The sequence below is a fragment of the Ptychodera flava genome, chromosome 22 (genome assembly GCF_041260155.1).
Source record: "Ptychodera flava strain L36383 chromosome 22, AS_Pfla_20210202, whole genome shotgun sequence".
In the NCBI taxonomy this organism is placed as follows: domain Eukaryota; kingdom Metazoa; phylum Hemichordata; class Enteropneusta; family Ptychoderidae; genus Ptychodera; species Ptychodera flava.
In genome coordinates this window covers 24,998,022-25,021,321 of record NC_091949.1, presented here as the reverse complement: position 1 = coordinate 25,021,321, position 23,300 = coordinate 24,998,022, and the positions used below count along the sequence as shown (strand labels likewise).

Below are 23,300 nucleotides of genomic sequence, written 5' to 3'. Positions count from 1 at the left end.
AAGAAATTTGCATTCAGACGGTGTACAACAATGGTGGAAAAATCAGGAATATACTAGTGAACAAAACCTTCAACCTGACAAAACATCATAATAACAAAAATGCTGCGGGCTAAAGCATCAATTATTCACTTCTATTATTAATACAACACATAATCTTCAGTTTAACTTTGAAGCTACAAATAGTCATGTGTAGGCTATCATGGCGAAGGGAGCGCATCATAGCGTTGCCATATAAAACTTATATTTTTATTCTCCATGCTCGGAGTCTGACCTTTCTCATCGTCATTATTATCGCGACTTTATAAGTTTGGCTCGGAGTTTTTGTTGATGGACGGTCTGTCTGTTATTCTGTCTAATGCTATAGTCGTTATGGTAACACTGTTTTGTTTTATTTTGTTTTGTTCTATTTGTTTTGTCGGCTAGTACTTTTTACGCGTATCACAGTCTCCGAAATGACGATGTCGGTTCAATTTCGACGATTCACATTAAAGTATGGGCATTCGCAAATATGATTCATTTTTAATATTCCAGCCTTTTGTATTTAATGTCGGATTGAATATATCATGATTAAGCTGTGGTTTGCGAAAAATGTACGTGGAAAGTTTTGCGGCCGAACGATTTTATGGAAATTTAAACAATTAAAAAATGGAATCAAAGTTAAGAAACTTAAACTCTAACACTGCATCACGAGCTTTTCGCAGCTAAACTGCTCTCTCTATCTGCAACTTGACTGAGATGAGACTGCTTCAGATAATTCCCATCCATGAAGCTGATTCTGAATGTAATGTTTTGAGTAGTAAAGTAAATTCAAAGGGACACAGCGGAAAATTACCCCCAAAAGCCCCATGCTCGTGCCCACGCTTTGATTATGGACCCAAATCACGATTCCATATAAACGAGCGTATTTTGTCAGCTTTCCTTCGCTTCGCCATAACTGACAGAGTATTACATTTAATATGCAGAATGAACCCCTAAGGTTACAAAAATGTCGACGATTACGTTTTTACAAATCATCGGTACCCTATACAACTCGGCTGAGGTATAGTCTAGAGCCCAGAGGTCTAGCGTCGAAAGAGTTAAGTAATTTTTCAAGATTCTGATTCACAAGTAGGTCACCATCAACCGTTCCGTCCTTCAGGTTCCTTTGTACATGTTGAAAAAACGCTCGCTGCTGGGAACTCATCCTAATAAACCGTTTTTAAAGTGTGATAAATGTTCTTTCGTGGAAGATGGTACACGGAAGGGTGTCACATTTAATCACGAAAGAAGACGTTGATGGAATGTGCGACATCAACGTGAGGCGTCACGCCCCTTTTGATACAACTGGAAATAACAACGGAAAATGAACAAACTTTAAGTTTGTTAATTTTCCGCTGGCTTTGGTTATCATATAGGGACGGTCCAAAAAGACACTGAGTGGAAAAGAAGAACACATGCAGTAATGATGCAATTTAATTGAAAGAATGTACCGTGGACGAAAACGACAAATCCTTTTCGTGTACGGTAAGAATGGGCTCAGGGCGCGTCGCATTATAAGCTTATATGCGCGAAAATGTAAGAGCAAAATCATCAACTTTTTTCATCCTATAAAAAGTACACAACAAGCATTCATAACTTTCATATACGAATGAGTTAAGCCGGAAGCTCCCTAATACAGGAAGCATGCGACCATATGATTAGATATTAAAACTTATTCAATATTAAGAAATGTTCCACATTTCAACGACTGTCAATTCTGTTCTCTGACGAAATGGAGTCCAGATAAATATCAAATAGTATACAGTCACATTTTCAAGTGAAAAAATCCTGATAGAAGTTGAATAAATCCAATTTTTAAATTCTGCGAATGCAAACAAAAGTCGATAAATTATTTTAGGGTAACAATGATTTGTAATCTGCCAGTCTAGTAGTAAATCTAAGAAACTTAGTTTCTTTTGTTATCGACTTACCATTTCCATTTAAAATACTATGTTTCAATTTTCATCGAATTTTGCTATTTCTGGATAACTGTGAAACATGTACTATAGTGTTTGTTGAAAAATGATGAGTTCCCCTATTGCTAACTTTACTGTTTATAACCAAATTACTCTTTTTTTGCTAACTAAAACATTTTTATCGCTGGGTTTTTTCCTAAGTAATAAATAGATCGATAGTATCCTTGTTTGCATTCTACGTGGCCGATCTAGGATCAGCGCTTTCCTTCAAAACGTCTGTAGAGTCCCTCATTTATCATGGTTACTATACGACTTAGTCTGGTCCCCTGCCAAATTTCTGCTCCTGGCTGTCAAAGGGCAACCGTCGCCAGCGGCAGGCAATTTAAATGGGACAGGGAAGCGGACTATATACGGTTCGCTCTGAGTATAACAACATTGTTTGAGGGCGCTCTTTGGCACACAAGTGCCGAACAGTGAATTACACGAGTTGCAATAACATCAGTCTCTGAAGGATGGGAACTCTTCGTATTCTTATTGGCATCACAGAATTTAGTTTACTTCAATCTTCCATCGACTACCGGTACTTTTACAGCTTCTAACAGAACTAAGTAAGTACTATTCACATCACGAATAAATTTTTCTAATCACTCACACACAAAAGACGTTGACACAAGACAGTCAAGTTCGGTCGGATAACAATCTCTTAATGCCGGGCATAACATTGTATGCTACCTGACCAGAAAATGAAATCTCTAGAGTCTTATAGGTGGGGTAAAAATAGCAATTTATTTTTTTCCAAAGAGGCTGGACAGACATTCGAATTTCAAGTAAGTGAACTTGAAATAATGGGCTTCTCTCACATAGAAGTTTCACCCTTTCACCACCATGGTTTGTCCCAAATCCATTGTTGTCAATGGTGAGTGTCGACCTGTTTACAGGGAAGTAGGGGTGAACAAGTTAAATGAAAACGATAAAACTTCCATGAGCCAAGTATGAGGAAAGGTTCAAAGCTTTATTTTTACGCAGTGTGTACATTCTTGATTTACAAAACCCAGTCCATCAAGAGAGAATACAATTTTCATTCACGTTTTTGAAAGATGTTGAAGTTACAAAGATGAAACTTTAAATTGGAAGTTTACAGCTCACTCGAAAAATTGCACATCAGAAAAAGTCCCATTATAGGCAGAAGATCTTCATATCCGAAAGAGTAATAATTATCTTTCTCTGAAAATCAAAATCTTGCAACAATCACGGCGAAATCACAATATTTACCCTTCCCTTCTCTAACAGTACTTTAGTCACTGGCAGGCAGCTGGAATTTTCAATTAAAAACATTTAAACATTGATTCTTTCTCGATTTTATAATAATTTTCCCGAATTTTTACAAACATTACAATGATAGCAAAATGTGGAATACCTGCAAAATCAGTTTCATTTCTCACAAATGTTTAATTACAAAATTATGATATAATGTAAATTTTCAAATCCCTTTTTGATAAAATACAGAGCAAATCTCAATATCTTCACTTGTTTTGGCACATTTTTATTTAAAAAACAAAACTTTAGAAATGTAGCAGAGTTGTGCTCTGCAATGAAAATGGCAGATTGACACACATTCATGCTGATGCTTCGACAGTAACGATCAATGCAGACCCTTTCTGATAATTCAAACTAAGTTGATCTTCGCCATAAAATAAAATCAGTTACATACTATTCACATATATTTACATTTCAAGAAGATGTATAAATATCACTCACATCACCTGAAAACTGACAGCGATTTCAAATTTACTGAAAACATGTGCAAGCACACAATGTTTTAATATGTACATCAACTTGTTTTTACCTGGTATGTTATATAAACTCAGAGTCACAAGAAAATATGGATTGTGGACAGAAGCTTAAGCCACGTTTTGTCATTTAATTTCACTTTGTAGTGAAGTGACATCTGGAGTGAGTGCTGGCCTGCTTATCTAATACACAATACTTGCCTATAACACAGGCTACATCAGTACTTCAGGCAAATATGGCACAAGGGACTGTCGACACTTTAATGAGGACAATCCGGTTTTAAGTGTTGTAACGTTGGGTGTTTAAAATACTAATACTTGAAGACAATGGTATGGTAATAACTTTGTAACATTTCAACCTGCGGTTAAAAATTATCAAAATAAAAAGGTACCCTGATGACACAGTTGACTGGAAAAGTAAATGCATTAATCCAAAAAGTTTGGCATAGAAAAAACCAGAGAAGCCTAAAAATTAATCTTATTCAGTTTCAAAAATAAAAACGTTAGCTTAGAGTTAGGGAACTTGATCCCAGGGATCGAGTTTGTTCTAGTTTGTAAGAGGATTATGAAGGTGTAACAGCCTTTTGTTTTCCATTGAAATTGTAATTTGGTAAGTAAATTTCCTGGCAAAACAATCTGACGCCTGACCCATGCCTTTAAATGTTAGATAGCCTTCCTTTTGATTGGTCTGTGAAAACATTAATATTCATAACTGTGTTAGCATCCACTCTGTAAAAAAATTACATATAGCACACAAATTTGAAGGTTTCTGTTCATCCCTGACATATACTGACCACTCCACACATAAACTGTATTGATATTCTTCAATACCTGACAGAAAGCTCATAATATACTGCTATATATTTGTAGATAATTTTGTCAGGTGGATGCTCAAAAATGAGTTCAACACTAGCAATGTAACAATTCAACAAAAAAAATATCACACAAAAAGAATTTAAATTGCGAATATTTTAGGAAACACAAAAACGATGAATAAAACAGTGCAGATAATGCTTTCATAAAAAAAAATTAAGGGATTATCTTTGCTAGCTGTAAATTGTGTAAACTGTAATCATCAACAGCTTACCACCTCTGTTTGTTTAGTTATTATACAAATGTAGTTCACTGAGACCTTTATTGTAACGAAAGCTAGAATGCACCTCGGGGAAAGATATTCAGACTCTCAAACTTTTACAATTCTTTTCTGATCTACCACTTGTGAGGGCTCATTATAAAGCTCTTAATGTAATAAAACTTTCAACTGTCTTAGTTTTTTGAAAATAAAAAAAATTATTTTTCTCCATAGAGTAGACACAGGGATGGCAGCCATTTTGAATTTCAAATATCGGTAAATCTTTGGTACATTGTTTCTCTGGTACCAAAATTTGCACAGCAACTCCCAAATGTTTATTCTTGAATTTGAAAGTGAATGGTTGAAATCTTCCTTGAGGAGAGTTTGAGCAAAATCGTAAGTCTTTCACTTTTGAGGTGCATACTACCTTACAGGACGAGATTCAATGAAGGATTACATTTTACATTATCAACATATTCTAAATGAATAGGGATCCTTTAACTCCATTTTCCTGTGCACATGCTCAACTATCCCATTGAATACAATGGGCATTCACCGCCTGGGTGATTGGGGTTGATCCAATCTTCCAAAAGCAATCATGCAGAGTTGAAAGTAGATAATTTTTCTAGGGAGGTATTCTGTACAGACACGTACATGTACGGACAGATCCGTCACTCATCATGAGGATTGAGGTAGGATATTGAGTACTATGAGACCCTTGTCACCAGCAATGCATGTCCTTGAGAACTTGCCACTTTTGTAATAATAAAGCTTGCATTGAGTGTTTGTGAAAAGTAGAAAAAGAGCAATAGAATCTGTAAATCTCTCACTGGTGAAAATAATTAACTCAGTTTGTGATGCAGAGGTAACAGTACCATGGAATGGCAGAGATTGAGAATTTCAAAAGCAGGACAAATTACAAAACCCAAGTTCTCTTGAGAAAAGATTAGCAGAGTGGATGATAGACCAGCTTAATTCTCAGAGCTGACATGTGCTTACAACATTATTATGAAAATTGCTGAATATATACAGTAACAACATCGACATATATCTTGCATTTCAGAATGTTGAACTCCCCAATTTGACAAATTTACACATTATTTATAAATATTTAAATGAAAGAGCTGAAATGCAAATACAGCATAATTCTCTTAATATCTTTGTGATAAATATTCATGATTAAAGATAAAAGTATGGAGAACAGGAATATTGCCACTCTCTATAAAACAGAGAACTTTTCATAGTTTCAGAGTATGTTCATGTTTCCCCATAACACTATTTTCCACAGCATCATCTTGTGTCTTGTTCAGTACATATCAAAATTAAAATCAGAACACAATTTTTGTTTTTTCTTCAATTATGGGCTTGCAGTCCCTTTACCACTTGGTCTAATTTCATCGCCAGACCACGATCACCCTTGACAACCAGCCTACCACTTAAATATGCCTGGAAAGGTCGTAGTTCACCGGAAAATAACAGCTGCATGTCAGGAGAGGTCATCTCTAGGACAACGTCTGCCTCTCCATTGGGCGGCTCACCTTTCCCAGCATCACCATTGCCTGTGTCAGAACGATAATATGTAAATTAATCAACACCACCCATGAAGAGAAGATAAGGTCAGCATAACTGATACATAGTGCATAAAATCTTCTGAGGGAAAAACAGATATCTTTACTACGTCAGTGACAACATATGTAAATATCTATTCAGTTACACGCACCAGCAGTGCAAGACATGGACAGAGGCAATGCTATGCTATATGACCTTTGACCTGCTGATTAAAGCAGCCTGATAGATAGAAGTCGACTCAAAAGTTTACAGAAGTTGTTTAACATACAGAAGTGGCTTAAAATTTGCCGAGTAATGTTATACTTAAGAAATTGAAGTAAACTTTCTCATACAGTTAATGGTACATTAAGAATTACTATTTAGTGTAATAATCTCCACAAAACTATTATAACTCTTGATTTTGTGATGCTACAAGACCAGAAACATTTGATATTTTTATCACAAAAAGTCAGTCCTCTAGATAGTTTTGTCTATTGCTAGAATTATCATCTTAACAAACAAACATTTTTCACAGAACAAATTTTTGGGTGTCAAAGATTTGATCACTGAAATCAAATACTACATAACTAGAACTAAGATTTATATAATGCTATATATGCATTCCATAGTAAAGCATTACCATTTTTGAGATCAAGGAAGTATATTCCACTGTTGCTTCCATGCAGGACAAATTTATAGATGGCCCCAATGTTTTCTACAAGAGACTCATTAAGCAAGAGTTTGACGGCAGAGAGTATATCATCTGGGCTCATTGTGACTGCCGCGGCTGTCATTGATTCATCCGAAGCTTCTGCAGCTGCTGTAGGGATTTCTATCCGGGTTTCAGTGATGGTCCCGAGGACTCATCCGTTGGTGGATGGGGTTGTTCTATCGGAGGCTCGCAGGGCTCAGATGATGGATGGGGGGACGCAGATGACAGATGTGCCGGGGGAGACGTTGGTTGCCAGTTGAAACTTGAAAGCACAGAAGACACTGTTGAAAAATGGCAAAATGGATTATGATTGACATGTCACAGAAAATTTCACTTTTGAACATACTCTGGATTTTCTCAATATCTGTGCATCAATTTTATGACTTTTCAAACTTGATTTTACAAAACTCTGACAAAAAAAAAGAAACAGGCAGAGTTATATTTTGTACATAGTGTCTACACTTACTGGTTCTGCTGGCACAGCAAAATTATACTTGCAAACGAACAAAACACAAAACTCATCACGATTTTGAAACTATACGACAGCAAACTGTCGAAAATGTTAAGACATTTCCTCACACACTCCATCTTGCATAAGAGTGTGTTTTTTCCATGGTTGTTTATAATTTCCATATTTCATCATTTGTCATGCTATGCAATGGTCTGCAGAAACAGCCAATCATGTATGACTTCATTGAGAGTTGGTGGTATTGCATGAAAGCATCTTGAAACATTAATATTCATGAGTCTATCAATTTTCTACCGCATTATTCATGACCTTAAGTATCAATGGATTTGCCTTAAACAAAGAGGAAATGCGTGAAAAAAATTTTTAATGGACTTTTTGTGGATTTTCTTACCAGCATTCATGGCGCCCTGAGCATCAAAGGATGTACTTTGTGCTGGTGGAACGAGAAGAGGTCCTGCAGCAAATGGATTGGCCTCTTTCAACAACGTAATTTCAGAGCTGCAAGAAAGTATTCATTGTATGTGAGAGAACTGTAGAGTTTGCAATTTTCACAACTAAGCATCTTGTTGGCCCATTCTTGTCAGAATAGAGGTAACCATTCACCATTCATTCACGGTTGGTCCACTTTTGCCACAGATAAAATTACGATTGCTCCACACTTTGGCAGTGATTGAGGAGGAACACCTAAATTATGAAGTGGTGAAGATTCTATGTGCATTTTCTCTACATTACATTCCCATGGAGTTTGTAATTTGCTTGATTACCGGTATCCATATTGAACTTGTACTCTCTCAGTCACTAAATATGCAAATACTCTGTACAGACAATACCTATAAAAGATACTCCAGTATATACAGAAGAAGCGATATGATAATTTCCAGTGAGGAACTTTGTTGACTCTTTCTTACTTTAAATTTTTGTTGCTAATGTGCAGTGTCTCGTAAGCTTTTCTTATTGGCTGGCTGAAACTCCTTGTCATAACTGAATTATTTCCAAACAGCCAATCAGGTAGAGAATAGCCTTAGTGTTAGACCCCCTAAGTTGCCATAAATAATGAGTCTACCTATCAGATATAACCTTCAGAGCCGCTGCACGTTGCCTGTGGATACAGACAATGAAACAGATACAGCATAAGCAACCCTAGTTTGGTGATACTTCAACACCTACATTTCAACCCTGGTCACTTGGACTCCCCATTTCTGTGTTGCTTCGTTTAATCCAACTTGCATGATCCTGTTAATGGAGTGCCTTTCGGATTCAATCTCTTGGTAACTTTTCCCAGACAGCAAATTCAGAAGTGCTGTTTGACCTATCACCCTGGTGGAATGGTTCATATCTTTGACGCAGGCTACGGAACCAATGCCATCACAGATTTGGAAATGGACATTGGCACCAATGCTGATGACAGCGCCATCAGTGGTGTATATCTGCAAGATCAAAATTAAGAAAATCTGTACTTACTCTTTATTGCCTACTCTATGCATGAATCATGACCATTTTTTGTCATCATTCTTAACCAGCCCCTTTTTTGCATGTTACCCTATGGCCTAGGAAAGCTATCTGCAAGTTTTTTTTCTGAAGATCGGTATTCTCTGTCTGTGTCTGCACACACATGTATGATGCTTGAATGCTTTCACACTTTCCATTTACACACCGGCTACATGACAAATCCTTTTCGACCCCATTCATTTGTGTAGAGATCCGTCTTTGCTGTTGTAAACGATCAAATTGGCATGTTAGTAAATGGGTAATACACAATCAGAAGTTGGTCACGGATGTCTGCTGTCACTAAAAAATACCGTCAAAGACGCTGTACCTTCTCTAATGTGTGGCCAGGTCAATATTTGGTTGTTGGCATGGAGTTATTGGTAAATAGTTGATGATGTAGGGGCATGAGGTGAGATATGGACCCAAAGAACCCAAAAGATGATTAAATACATCAATCAAAAAAATTCTAAGCTACAGTATAAACTACCTATAGTTCAGTGTGGAAAAAAGGTTAAATAATTCAGAAATAAGAATTAACAGTCCAAAATAGTAATGACGCACTTCCCTACTGACCTGAGTGCATGTGAAATACACAACCTGGCATCTGTAAATTAAATGTATACCAAGTGATCATTTTAAGTCACTTTTAACTGTTTTTAAGGGATATTCCAAAGAGTCCTGTGGAAATGATGAAAAACGCTTATCTGGTCTTGTGTTTGTAAAACCTCATGGTTGATAATTGTCATAGTATTCAAAAGAAATTGAAAGTGAAGAAATTACTGTTTTTAATAGGCATATTTTCCTTGAAATACATAATCGTGTAAAGAATATATGCCAGAAGTGTTTAAGAGTAATTTCTTTTCAAAAAATAATTTAATCTGTGACCAAAGGATTTTTATTCTTTGAGTTTACAAATTCAAACATTGCAATTTGTTCAATCATCTTGTGCAGTGCAAAATTTATAAATGACTGAAAATTAAAAAAATTAGCAGAATTAGTCTTTGTGATGTAAAATCATGGGTTGACATCACGATAATTGTTAATCTGTTCGAAGTACTTTCTATAATTTAAAAAAGAAAAGTTCATGCAGAAACGGTAACATATATTGTCAGCAATGTAGTGTTAATTTTGACTTTACATCAAAATATGCCTTTGCTGGATACCAAATATGTAGGGCGAATATTAAAATCAGCCGTGTTCAGCAAAATCCACACAACAGCATTGATTCTTTTCTAATTTGATTTGATTTGCTTATGTTATCCTTGTATGACAGTCAGTAAAATATGGAACTTGAACACAACACAGTGAATAAGTATGCTGTAAATGAAATGGTGTGGCTGCATCCACATGCAGCAATAGGGGTGCCTTTGTCTCTCACCCCTCATTTCCAACCTGTCCCATCCCTGAAAAAATAGTTTGGTCTTATATTTATAATGTTAATAATTTCTGTATTTGTTAAAATGTGCGCATCTCAAAAACTTTTGATCATAAACATTTTCATTGTTTTTTATAGCTGACCAGTCAGTTAACCTGTTTATTTGAATATTTGCGCATTTTTCTCATTTTCTCAGTATTTGACATTTTCAGAATAGCTTCTTATTCAATTTGTCATTTTCTAAAAGTTAAATGCTCCTTTGTGTGGTCAAGCTTTCCACAAGCATCAAATGTTGTACTTCATATAGGAAGGTCTGCCTCTAGAGGGCGGGCATCATGAATAGTGTTTGTTAGTTATTTCCTCCACATAAACTTCTGATTGTACTGTAAACATTGAACATGGCCGACGTGCGATTTTCCTGTCTAAAACTTTCACTCATTTTCGTTCATATGACTCTGAAACTAAAGGAAACGATTGGGAAGAAAGGGTTATCTTGAAATATTGAGGTACTCGCCGATATTTTGCAAAATTAATGAGAAAAAATGCAAGGAAAATGCCGACAGGCTTACACAATCGACCGTTTTCAGACTCAGAGGCATATGATCATCTGCAGATTATGCAACAGGCCCATATCACGTGAGGCCATGAGGGGATATCCACGCAGACTCAGTACCAAACACTAGCGCACACAGGGTGAGCAAACACAAAGTGAGTACCCCTAAAGTCAGCTCAGTAGTCTGTAATAGATCGTAGTCAACTAAGAACCTTGGAGAAAGGCTTACATGTAACACTGTGGCTTATGCCACTAAGTCCCTTTTGATTTTTGTCACAGCTCAAAATCGTTCTCCTATACCTCAACCTGAACCATGAACACCCCCACCAGTTTATGATATGACCCATCACAATGGCATAACGTCAACGGATCTTGACAGACGGAAGTATTGACAGACGGAAGTAGTTGACACCAGCATACTGGTTTTCAACTCTAATACCTTCTCTGTCTATAAATAGACACGAGAAGGTAAAAACTGCCACAATCCGTGAAACTCATGCTGCAGTAGCAGATATGTGCATAGAATATTGCCATATTCAAACTGTACAGACATAAAGCACAGGTGGCGTTTCTCTCCATTGATAAACCATTGACACTTTGACATTTGGTATTTTATTTGATGACACTTGCCTTCTGTGGAGGCACATTGAATGCCCTCATCCTCATATCTATACGGTTCCATGAGTCTATCCATGGCAGAATTAACACAACACCTGGAAGCAAAGATACATGTACTGGTACACCGCAGGAATGAAAATCTCAGAAATGAATTTTGTTTCAATTTCATGAGTTGTGAACTTAGGATCTGATCAAACCAGTTTGCTGCTTTAATTCATGTACATTTTAAGAAATGATGCAATTACATTCAGAATACTATACTGTGTTCAAGGTTGTTCTTCAGTCTAAAAAGTCATCGTTGATGACACAGTCCCCACTTGTTAATGGGTATTTTGATTACAGGTCCTCAGAGAGGATAGAGTCCTCTTCATTAGGTCTGTGATAAAAATACTTTTGAATAAATTCACTTGATACATGTCGAGTTATGGTTCAGGACATGAAAAAATCGTAACAAAATGGTCGCACAGTGGCCATAAAGGCAGGGCTCCCGCTACCCGATCGCCAATTAGCCAAATGCGAAAGAAAGTTTAAAATGGCTACAAAAATTCCAGTTTGGCGAACATAATGGCTAATGAATTTTCCTGCCCAGGTGCCACCTCAACAAAAAACTACAGCTAACAATAAAAAAGTCGTAAGATGTTGAAACAGTTTACCCTCCTTCCTACAAAGTTGCAGTGTATTGAAACAGTTCACTCTCCTTTCTACAAAGTTACAAGTTCCCTGGTACGTGGAGCAGACATTGTGCTGTTCCGTCTGCAGTACATAGAGGCTTTGTTTTGCCTCCTTGAGTCCCGTTCGTCCTATAGTCTATCTAGAAGTTTTACCTACTTTGCTAGAATCAAAATTTGGCCTGCAACTACTCAGTTTGATAGTAAAAACCGTAATTTAAAAGGGAAATTTCACAAACGGAGCAATAATACGAAGGAAGAGGAGAAAAACTGAGGTTTTCTGAAAGGTCAAGTCTAGGTCATCTCAGCATGTGATGTCACGCATGAAGACCCTTTAAGTGTACAATTATGGTTCAAAAGAGCCACCTAGGGTGGTCCAATAGGTAAAAGGTAATTTTGGTGTCTTCCAATTTAAATGGCATTCAGCTTGACTGTCAGTTTTAAATTAAATTTATTAAGAGTCATTGCAAAGGGATATTGTCGACAGTAATTGCAGTAAGCATATCCATTGTCAAATCATCACATTTGTGAATTGCAATTTTGCATGTAAACATTAAAGCAACAATTCATTAAAATTGTTAATTCGGTCTATTTCAAACTGCTATAACTTATACAAGAAATTATGTGATTCTGAATTATTTTAATATTTTTGTAGATACCACCAGTTTAATGATGTAGAAGTCAACATCACCAGACATTTCTTTATCATATCAAAATATCACATGAAAATATATCTGTGTTAAAATGTTATCATAATCATTAAAACAATGTATACTCTCAAACAGTGAGTAATTTATAGTAAATGAACATATATCATTGTGTTTTGTTTTACACGAGTAATGTTTTGCCAAACCCTTTGGTCTCAAGAAAAATACTCATACTCAAAATGCTATTCAGCCTGCTTGATCACAACTATGACATACAAGTAACACCGGGGCAAAATTGTATCTACACTGCCAGTGTGCTACTAAATGCTTTCTCCTGCACCATTTTTTTTATTCTTGTGGCTAAAACATTTTGGTTATGGAAGACTGCATAAATTTGCCACATGAGAAGCTTGTAGCTTATGACAAGCTATCATACTGTGAACACTAAATGAATGCAGCAGAAATGTTCTGTACCTGTGGTAATATACGCTTCACTTTGCTACAGCACCAGATTTTTAGAATTCAATTGATACCTTATTTTATTTCTGGTGGTAAAAGTTTACCATCTGAAATGAAAAAGTATTTCTATCCTGGAAATGTCATAAAAACACAGATTATTCAATATAAACTGAATAAATATGTCTTTAATGAAAAAACTATCAGGAACATCATACAAAACATCTCGATTTGTAAAATTAGGAACTCCTGAATGCGAAGAAAGCTGTAATTGCCAAGCTTAATTGAGATCATAAAGTGGCTAAAAGTTGCTCAAAGTGGCTACAAGATTTTTGATTTGGCTAATCAGTTGGCTAATCATTTTGGTGACTTAGGGGGAGCCCTGAAAGGATCGCATCACAAAACAAATTGATGTGCATAGCTATGACATTGGTCGATGTCCTTGTACCAACTTTGAATAAAATTGGTCGAAACATGCAAATATGCCTGAGAAATGGCTCTGTACATGACAAAATCGTAATAAAATGGCCGCCTGGCGGCCATATTGGATCATATCACAAAACAGATTGACGTGCATATGTATGACATAGGTCAATGTCCTTGTACCAACTTTGAATAAAATCGGTTGAAACGTGCCTGAGTAATGGCTCTGTACATGAAAAAAATCCTAATAAAATGGCCGCACAGCGGCCATTTTGGATCGTATCACAAAACAAATTGCCGTGCACAGCTATGACATTTGTCAATAAGCTTGTACCAACTTTGAATAAAATCGGTTGAAACGTGCCTGAGTAATGGCTCTGTACATGAAAAAAATCGTAATAAAATGGCCGCCTGGCAGCCATTTTGGATCGTATCACAAAACAAATTGACGTGCATATCTATGACATTGGTCAATGTCCTTGTACAACTCTGAATAAAATCGGTAGAAACATGCCTGAGTAATGGCTCTGTACGTGAAAAAATCGTAATAAAATGGCCGCCTGGCAGCCATATTGGCTCGTATCACAAAACAAATTGACGTGCATATCTATGACATTGGTCAATGTCCTTGTACCAACTTTGAATAAAATCGGTTGGAACATGCCTGAGTTATGGCTCTGTACATGAAAAAATCGTAATAAAATGGCCGCCTGGCGGCCATATTGGATCGTATCACAAAACAAATTGACATGCATCTGTATGACATATGAAGTAATCCTTGTATCAAGTTTGAATGAAATCGCTCCAGGCATCTCAGAGATATCTGCGTGAACGGACGGACGGACGGACGCACAGACGCACGCACGCACGCACGCACGCACGGACACACGCACGCACACACGCACGGACATGACCAAACCTATAAGTCCCCCCGGACGGGTCCGTGGGGACTAAAAACACTGAATGAACAGTACCGTTGTGTTCTACCGTTCTGGGAAGAATTTTTGGATATTATGCATGAGTGTAGATAATGACCATCAAAATTTGTCAACTGCAGCTTGTAGATCATCTAAGCTGATTTTTATTCGCTGTATGTGAAAGCAACACAGCAAGACGTCTTCAAGCAGATTATGAAACATGCATGGCTTGTAAAAAAGGTCCTACTATCTACCAGTAATAGATGCCGTACCCTTAGAAATATCAGACCCTTCCAATATCTCCACCCATGAGACAGATTACAGCAATTATAATAATTGACAGTAATCTATGAAATTTGCATGACAATTCTGTAGTCTCTTCCGTATGCAATCTTTTCACAATACTGTCCTGCGAGTCTTTCCCTAAGCCAATTTTTTCCTAGCACAAATTCAATTTCCAAATTCCTTGAATGTGTCAAAAAAACTAGTAAAACCAAAGGGATACACAGATAGATGATAGATTGATGCATACATACATACATAAATAGATGGATAGATAGTTAGATAGATAGTAATATCTATGTTCATACCTGGGCCTTTCAAAGGCTGAAGTCGTCCTATTCTGAAAACAACTATTCTTTCGTACTGTTGCACCACCTGTGAAAATAATACAAATAACCATGACAACAGACTATCACTGAATGATAAAAACGACTGAAGATTTTCCACATTTCTGGTAGGTTAGACATGATAACATATAAGCAATAACAACGTACAGTGGTGGTCATACAGTAATTGACATGAAATATTGCCAAAAGTCTTCTATTAAAGCATACAATGGTTTTTCTCAGGATTTTGAAAACACTCACCTTGATATAAATACACAGTGAAATTGGGAATGTAAGAATGAGAAAGAGAAAGCTGAGGAATATCACCAGATAGTTACACAGGTTAATGAGGAATGATGGCTTGTACTCTGTGGGGAAAAAAAATTACATTATTATTATTATCATGACCACTTCTGTCACAACAGATACTATTCAATACTAAACATTTAGTGCTATATGAGCAAAACAAAACAATAAACAGAACTACATCTACAATAATATAAATTCTATCAAAAAAAATTAAAACACACAATATATTTGATAAAGGCACACAAGAAAAGATTAGTTTTTATTCATGGTGAGCTCATTTTGAAACACTTCTCATAGTTGTAAAAATTATCTGAGCTAAATGACATATTCACAAACTACTATAAAACTCAAAATATCTCAATGATATTCACTAGTTTTGTATCAACAGTATTTCAAACTCAGATGTGAGTATGGTATGATCTATCTCTTTTCTTTAAAAAAGTGGCAATTAGGTCTACTATAAAGGTGTTATCCATTCTAATTGATCATAATTCAGTTGCTGCAAATGCAAAGTCCTGTTTCTTTGCTTTCTGACTGAGTCAACATCAGACTATAAAAAAGCAAATTAATGGAGTCTATTGCAAAAATCAGATGTCTGGAACCTTGAACAAGAAGATTTGCTTACACCTAAAGTACACACAATACGTGTGATGACCCATGGAAACAGCTTCAATGACACTAAACACAAACTCTAGCATATATTCTACTTCCCTAACTTCTACTGCTGTCAATCAATATACATATAAATACCCTTTTCCTTGTGCAAATAATGACTTTCTGCCGTCTCTGGATGTACCACTGTCATCACGGTGACAAACTGAAGGCGAGAAAACTCTCATAGCTTGATATTTCTTGTCACAAATGCCATGAAAGCCATCAAAAAAGGAGATACTTTCATTTGTTGACCATTTTGCAAACACACATATAAGCCAGATATTTGACCCAGAGGCAATACCACTTCTTTTGTCACTTTGACAAAGCATAAGATGGCAGTCACATGACCCATGACCTTTGGACGTACAGTGCTGGGACACAATACAATGTTTGGTCCCCTCTACTGTTTATGGTTGAGCACAACACTCTTCGGTGTAATATTACTCTTGATACCACAACTGTACCGCTTGTACATGTACCGGTATATATCTTCTAGGCTCAGTACTTATGAGGACAATGCGTTATCACTTCAAACAAAAGGTAATCTTGCTCGTATCAATCCTAAATTGTGACTTTGGGCTCAACGGCCCAACGGGTTGTACTATTGACACAAGTTTGACAACTTTCTTTAAATTTTAAGACACATTAATACCAGAATGCTTGGAAAAGTTGTTACAATCAGTTGCATTTGTTGTACATATATCTCATTATTTGTTTGCTGTTCTAATACATTGCTGTTCAACAAAGCACACCCAACAACAGTATATCACAAGATTTTTGCCAGTTCACAACGTATATGCATGAGCAATAGCGAATGCATATAGGAAGTGAACTGATCAAAACCAAGTGGTATATCATCATTAGGGGTGATTTTTTGCTACTTTATCATAACAGTGTATTGAAATTCTGGCATGGAATGTCAAAGAAAAAGGATTTTTGCTCTTGCCGAGAGCTCGTGCATGCCAACTCTGGTATATCATGAATATACCACTGTTTTTTTCACATCTCGTCCAATCAGATGGCTGCATTTGTGCCATCAATATACCGTTATGACATGATTCACTATACATCAGTGCATATGTAACCATTAATAACATGATAGAAATGGATACATTTTAGAGTACAACCTTCATACTGACTCAACACTCTAAAAATGTTTACCACATGGGCAGACAGACATACCAAATGCCATGCACAGACTTCTACAGACAATAACTGCTTAGATATGATATAAACAATAACAGCAAATGACAGAGCACATGAAATTGTCAAAACTGCTGCAGTGAGGTGCAAATCACATTTTTAGCATACAAGAAATGCAGAACTGATAAGCATAGATAGTAATATGACAGTGTGTACGAGTGCCAATTAAAACTATGGTTGTATGAGAAATTTACCACGCACAAGTTCATTGTTTGAAATTGAATGCACCAAACGGCTATATATTATCTTCTAAAATATGCATCATCTTATATCTTTCATAAATCTTGATAGTTTATCATATACCGGAACTTCTTTTCAAAACTTTATGTTTTTTAAGAAATGAGGGTCTGATTAGTATAATTGATATCTTTTTGATAAGAATAAGTTATGTCATATAATTTATGCTACAAGCATCTTGTATATGTCCACAATATATGCCATCATCAAATGTAGTCAATAAACCGAGTGAAAGGTCAAATCTACATTTATGTGCCCTGTTCAGCAATTCCATTTTATACACTTTGGCTGAATTTCAGGAGAGTACATAATTGCTCTTTTACTGAAACAAGCTAGGAACAATTGGAACACCTACATGTTTGTAATTCCCTGTTGGTTCATATTTTATTATATGTACTCTGTGTGTATAGTGCAATGAAAGTGTGGTTGGTAGATCTCTCTGACAAAGCACACAAATGTGAACATGAATGTGAAATGAACATGAATGTGAAATGAACATGAATGAGAAATGCTACCTTTGTCTAGAGTTGCATGGAGATGGCAAAATAGAAATGAAACCGTGTAGATTAGAAGCCGCTTTATGACTCATGGCGAAAAAAACCAGGCAAGTTAAGAAATGAATGTCAGAAAATATTTCTTCTCATGCAAATACTTTGTGTCCCGCACTGCACATCTTGACTTCAGTTTATAACATACGATGCAAGCATGGTTCATTGACGCAACGTCATCCAAACTGACACTGTCTATATAACCGCATGTAAAATTATCAAATTCTTCTTTTTGTCAAGTCATGCACCATGTCAATACTGATTTGAAACTGTCTACTGATCAAACAAGGTGTGAATTAGAGTGTTCTGGTGGGTTGCAGGTGCCTCTTTTGAATGTTTTCAATGTCATGTACTACATCTTTCCTCCCTTTATAATTGCACATGGATTCTGCATCCTTATAAGTGACGCATGGAAGACAACTGTACTATTTATCATGGTTGCAGGTTGACAGAGCAGCTGGTGGCTCATGACCTTGTGTTTCTGGTAGCTGCCAGAAATTATGGAATCGTTTATGATCTATCTACAAGAGGGATATGTTTTGTCAACGACTCTTTCAGCATGTTTTGACATTATTACTAATATCACAGACTTCTCAAATAACACTGGAGAGAAAAAATAATGTTTCATGATATTGACTTGGTTCCCTTAATTGTCTATGGAACCTTAGAATATTGAAGACAACCAACTCAGAGGTATGAAGCATAATGCACAGAGGACTGCATAAAAACTACTCAATAATGATGTCACTTTTGTTCTGTACATTTTCAGGAGGACATACTCACCTCTCTGTTCAGTTAGATATGCAGGTTTATAGTCTTGCTTGTTTCCATACGTGAACACCGAGTCAAACTTGAATGCTTTGCCAAACTCTATGGCAACTGATTGCGATGGCAGGCGACTGTACTTCACTTTGCTAGAATTCCACGCCATGGTGCCTCGGAATGAACCCTCACAGCTTCTCTGACGACAGTATGATGAAGTCCTTTTAAGGATTTGACATGCTGTTTAAATAACTCCACAAAGTGCTGGTTCACATAAAAGAATGAAACATGTCTTACTTTACATTGCAAAATTATGGTATGAAAATCAACATTTGTGTTATTGTACCGGTATGATTCTCTTCCTTTTAGCTCAGTTGCTCAAATAGATTTGAATAAGCAAGAATTGTAAATGGAATACTGTGATGCAATACAGATTCTGGCATGACCAATACGAAATAATTTCAATTTCATATATTTTAACTTCTGCGAACAGAAAATGAATGTTATTCGGAATAAACCTTGAAAATTTTAAGCAAAGCATAAAATGATTATGTAAATTTCAAGAACTGATGTACTGAAACTATCACTTACAGAGATAAATGTAGTGTACAATTAGCGAAGCACTGAAAATTATTGTTGGGGATCTGCTGTGTTTGGGCAAGGCAGTGTAGACAGTAGATTGAAAGATCCATTGCTCCAAGGCACTCCCTACCCCCCCGCCCCCCAGCAGAGAGATCGCCCTCAAGCAACAGATCTATCAGGGTAAGTAGAGAGAAGATTTCTGTTGTAGTACTTGAAAGGAATGAGCAAAATTCACAAAAGAAAGCATTTTGCATTATATGGCCAAAAACCCCTTGGGGATAATAAGAGTGTTAGTTTGTATATATGCAAACATTTGTATCAAATTGTCTTCACTCGTGCCAAGCATGTTCACCTGGTAATAATAAGTTACCATACTCACCAAACCAAATACCTGTCTAGATAGAATTTCCAGTCACTGTAATTCTTAATATATACAGAAATCCAGCGACCAACAGAGCATTGTAAATTTATCCGTTTCTTTGTTACTTCTTGTCGCATCAAAAATGGCTGGGCGTGTCTCGGTACAAGCCTCACTTCCACTGACTCAAGGAAAACAACTTTGCAACAATCCTGAAACTCTTTCTCTCTAACGATCACTAGGATCTTCAATCATGGTAAAATCTCAGTTCATTTCAGAATGATTCAAAGAAGAGCTGGATTTATGTAAACACAGTAACATAAACCTACTGCATCCTTGCATTACATCAACGTAGCATCATTGATGAAGATCCCTCTCAATGTATGGTTGGTGAAATCCGAGGGAGTAAGATTTAAGACCTGAAACACAAAGCACAAAGACTTCAGATGAAATTTATAGGGACGGCTATGATCATTCGACAACATAAAGCATTGAAATTAGTCGTAAATGGATATAAATACTAGTAACTACCAACGATAACTGTTACACCTATCTAATAAGCACTGTAACCACTCTCAACTGAATTTTCTCATCAAATACAAAACACTTATTTCATATGTAAAGTCTGTCATTATACCCGATAGCTTATATAGCAAGGACTGTTATCTGTCTGCATCATTCTGCAATAATTTCAAAGGACCCTCTCCAAAATTTTAGAGTTTAATGAATTTCTTTTGTTCTTCTTTTTTATACTTTGTAGATAAGATTTTTTTTGTACAGAGAGTTTGTGAGTTTACCCAGAATGCACCAGTTGGTAGTTTGTGTGTCTAAGGTTAATGGATAAATAAATAGAACCTACTTTAATGTCTTTTAACTTAAATGTCTTAATTCTTTTGAACAATCATATTGCTGGTGCAACCTGTGTCTATGGTAGAAATTACAAAACAACCCATAAATGGTTTCATGTTTTGTCACTGCTATTGAGAAGTTTGTCTTTTGGATAAAATTTTGGCACCATCTATGTCATCTTACATAACAAACTGTGTACTCAAGACTAATTCAGTGATTGCAACATCACACTGGGTCATCGAGACCTGCTAATGGCCCCTTTGTGCTTTTTACCAATGCTTTTTAACCCTACATCGCTGGCATAGTCATTGACCAAAGTAGTACCACAGAGTCTTCTGTAGCTGCAAAATTGTAGCGCTACGGTGAGGCGGTCGGTGATTTGTGGTTTTTGCGACTTCGCTCACCAGTAGCGCTACAAGGCCGATGGCCCTGGGGAGTATCATATAAGCACACCCCACTCGACCAGGCGTGTTGATGTGGAATGCAACATATTTACTGCATTTGGTCGTACCGATTTATCACTACTGAAGACTAAACAGTATACTGCACTAACTTTGTCATTTATGGGGTTTGAAATTTGTTCAAACACGACGATCGCGTTCCAAAACATTTCTGGGAGCCGTCATTACCAACTTCCGGTAATGGCGGCTCCCACAAACACCGACGCCCCACGCTCAATGTTTTCAGAACACGATCGTCGTATTTGAACAAATTTCAAACCCCATAAACGACAAAGTTAGTGCAGTATACTGTTTAGTCTTCAGTAGTGATAAATCGGTACGACCAAATGCAGTAAATATGTTGCATTCCACATCAACACGCCTGGTCGAGTGGGGTGCGCTTATATGATACTCCCCAGGGCCATCGGCCTTGTAGCGCTACTGGTGAGCGAAGTCGCAAAAACCAAAACTCACCGACCGCCTCACCGTAGAGCTACAATTTTGCAGCTAAGTCTTCTGGTACCTCCATGAAAGTACACGCGTTACTTGTCAGTGTTCCATGTAGCTCATGGAGGTACCAGAAGAGCTATATCTCCTTATATGACATCCCCGATGATTTTTTGTGGTGAGGAATTAGGTGGTCAACCCTCCCCCACCAACACACCACCACCATGCAAACAGAATGTCGGGGAAATGTTCTGGGCTACGAAAGTGCAGCAAACAGTGGCAGTGCAGTCTAAGGCTCAAGAAATTATCAAAACAGAGTAAAATGAAGGAATAAACTACAGGCAAACTGTGGCGCTAGTGGCACTGGTTGTTGTAGCCCTGCGTACGATGCTGTGTTCCGCTACAGCTAATCGCCCCGCTCAGCGGGGCGATTAGCTGTAGCGGAACACACAGCATCGTACGCAGGGCCATGGAGGTAGTGTCTCTACTACCTGCATGGCAGGGCTATGGTTGTTGCACATCACGGTCCCTGCATATGTATCGTGGGCTGAACTGAACGTACAGCCAGTAACTGCAGGGGAGAGAGACCAAGCGACTGGGGCCAGTCGAGGTTTATATTACAGTGTTTGGGATTAGGATAGGATAGATGACGAAACGTAAATAAATCACCTTGGTCCTGCTGGAGCATAACCTGGCGACATTGTATTATTTGGAATCCTGTTGCCGCCTCAACGTTGCTGTACATGGAGCCATGAGTGGTCTCAGTTTGTTCAATGGGATAATACTCATTGTTAAACTAATTTTGAATGATTCAAACTCACCTGAATATTGGAATGATAAAGATATCGTCGGTGAATGGAAGTGGAGGCGAGATCAGCTATCCTCAGCGGCCTACGGAACAGGAATGACCTCAGAGAGTTTGTCGTAGGTGGCGCACATGCATGACCTTTGACATCTCCTAAGGAAATCACGAAACGGCCAGGCCGGCGAAACGGCGAAGTACTTCAAGTAGCGAAATGAAGAAATAAGGAAACTGAAAAATAGAGAAATTCACACCTTAATAAACAAATAATGAAACTGACAAATACAGCGAGAGATAACAGCAAAACAAATGGGCGATTCCATATGTCACTAGCGTTACTCTCCTCTTATTAGGCCTAGCCTACAGCGCCCGCAAGTGGACAAGGGACGTCTAGGCAGAAATTAGTATTACGGGGGGGGGGGGGGGGGGGGGTGATGTTTTTCAAAATGACGCTGCGCGAAAGATAGAGACAATGCAAACGGTTTTTGCAAAAAAAAGTGACCCTTCAAAATTTTTATGCGCAAAAAAGTGACCTTCCCCTTGCGTGTTACAGTCCACATCTTTATCTTAATTGACATATAATTTCTCACTTGACCTTTAAACTTTCAAGGAATAAGCTTACTTAGGGACGATTCAGAATTTACTTCCAGGGGGGTGGAGGATTTTCAGGGGGGGGGCCACCCATTTTTCCCAAGAAAATTTAGGGGGGGGCCAGACAAAAATACCACAATCTTTTAGGGGGGGCCAAGGAAAAAAATCATCAATTCAATATTTGCCCAGAATTTCTGATCTCTACAAAAGAGAACCATAGATGCTACCTGGGTGACAGAT

At 37.3% G+C, this 23,300-nt stretch overlaps 1 protein-coding gene across 1 annotated transcript; it reads right to left on the bottom strand.

The window, feature by feature from the left end:
• Positions 1-2,927: 2,927 nt before the first annotated feature.
• On the bottom strand, positions 2,928-22,687 carry LOC139123033 (stomatin-like protein 1). Its single transcript, XM_070689002.1, is given in 11 exon segments — positions 2,928-6,355; positions 6,985-7,177; positions 7,180-7,337; positions 7,917-8,023; positions 8,693-8,952; positions 11,572-11,654; positions 15,261-15,327; positions 15,540-15,646; positions 19,013-19,255; positions 19,953-20,350; positions 22,489-22,687. Coding segments are annotated over 9 exon segments (1,329 nt in total). The 5' UTR covers positions 19,161-19,255; positions 19,953-20,350; positions 22,489-22,687; the 3' UTR covers positions 2,928-6,149.
• Positions 22,688-23,300: the final 613 nt, after the last annotated feature.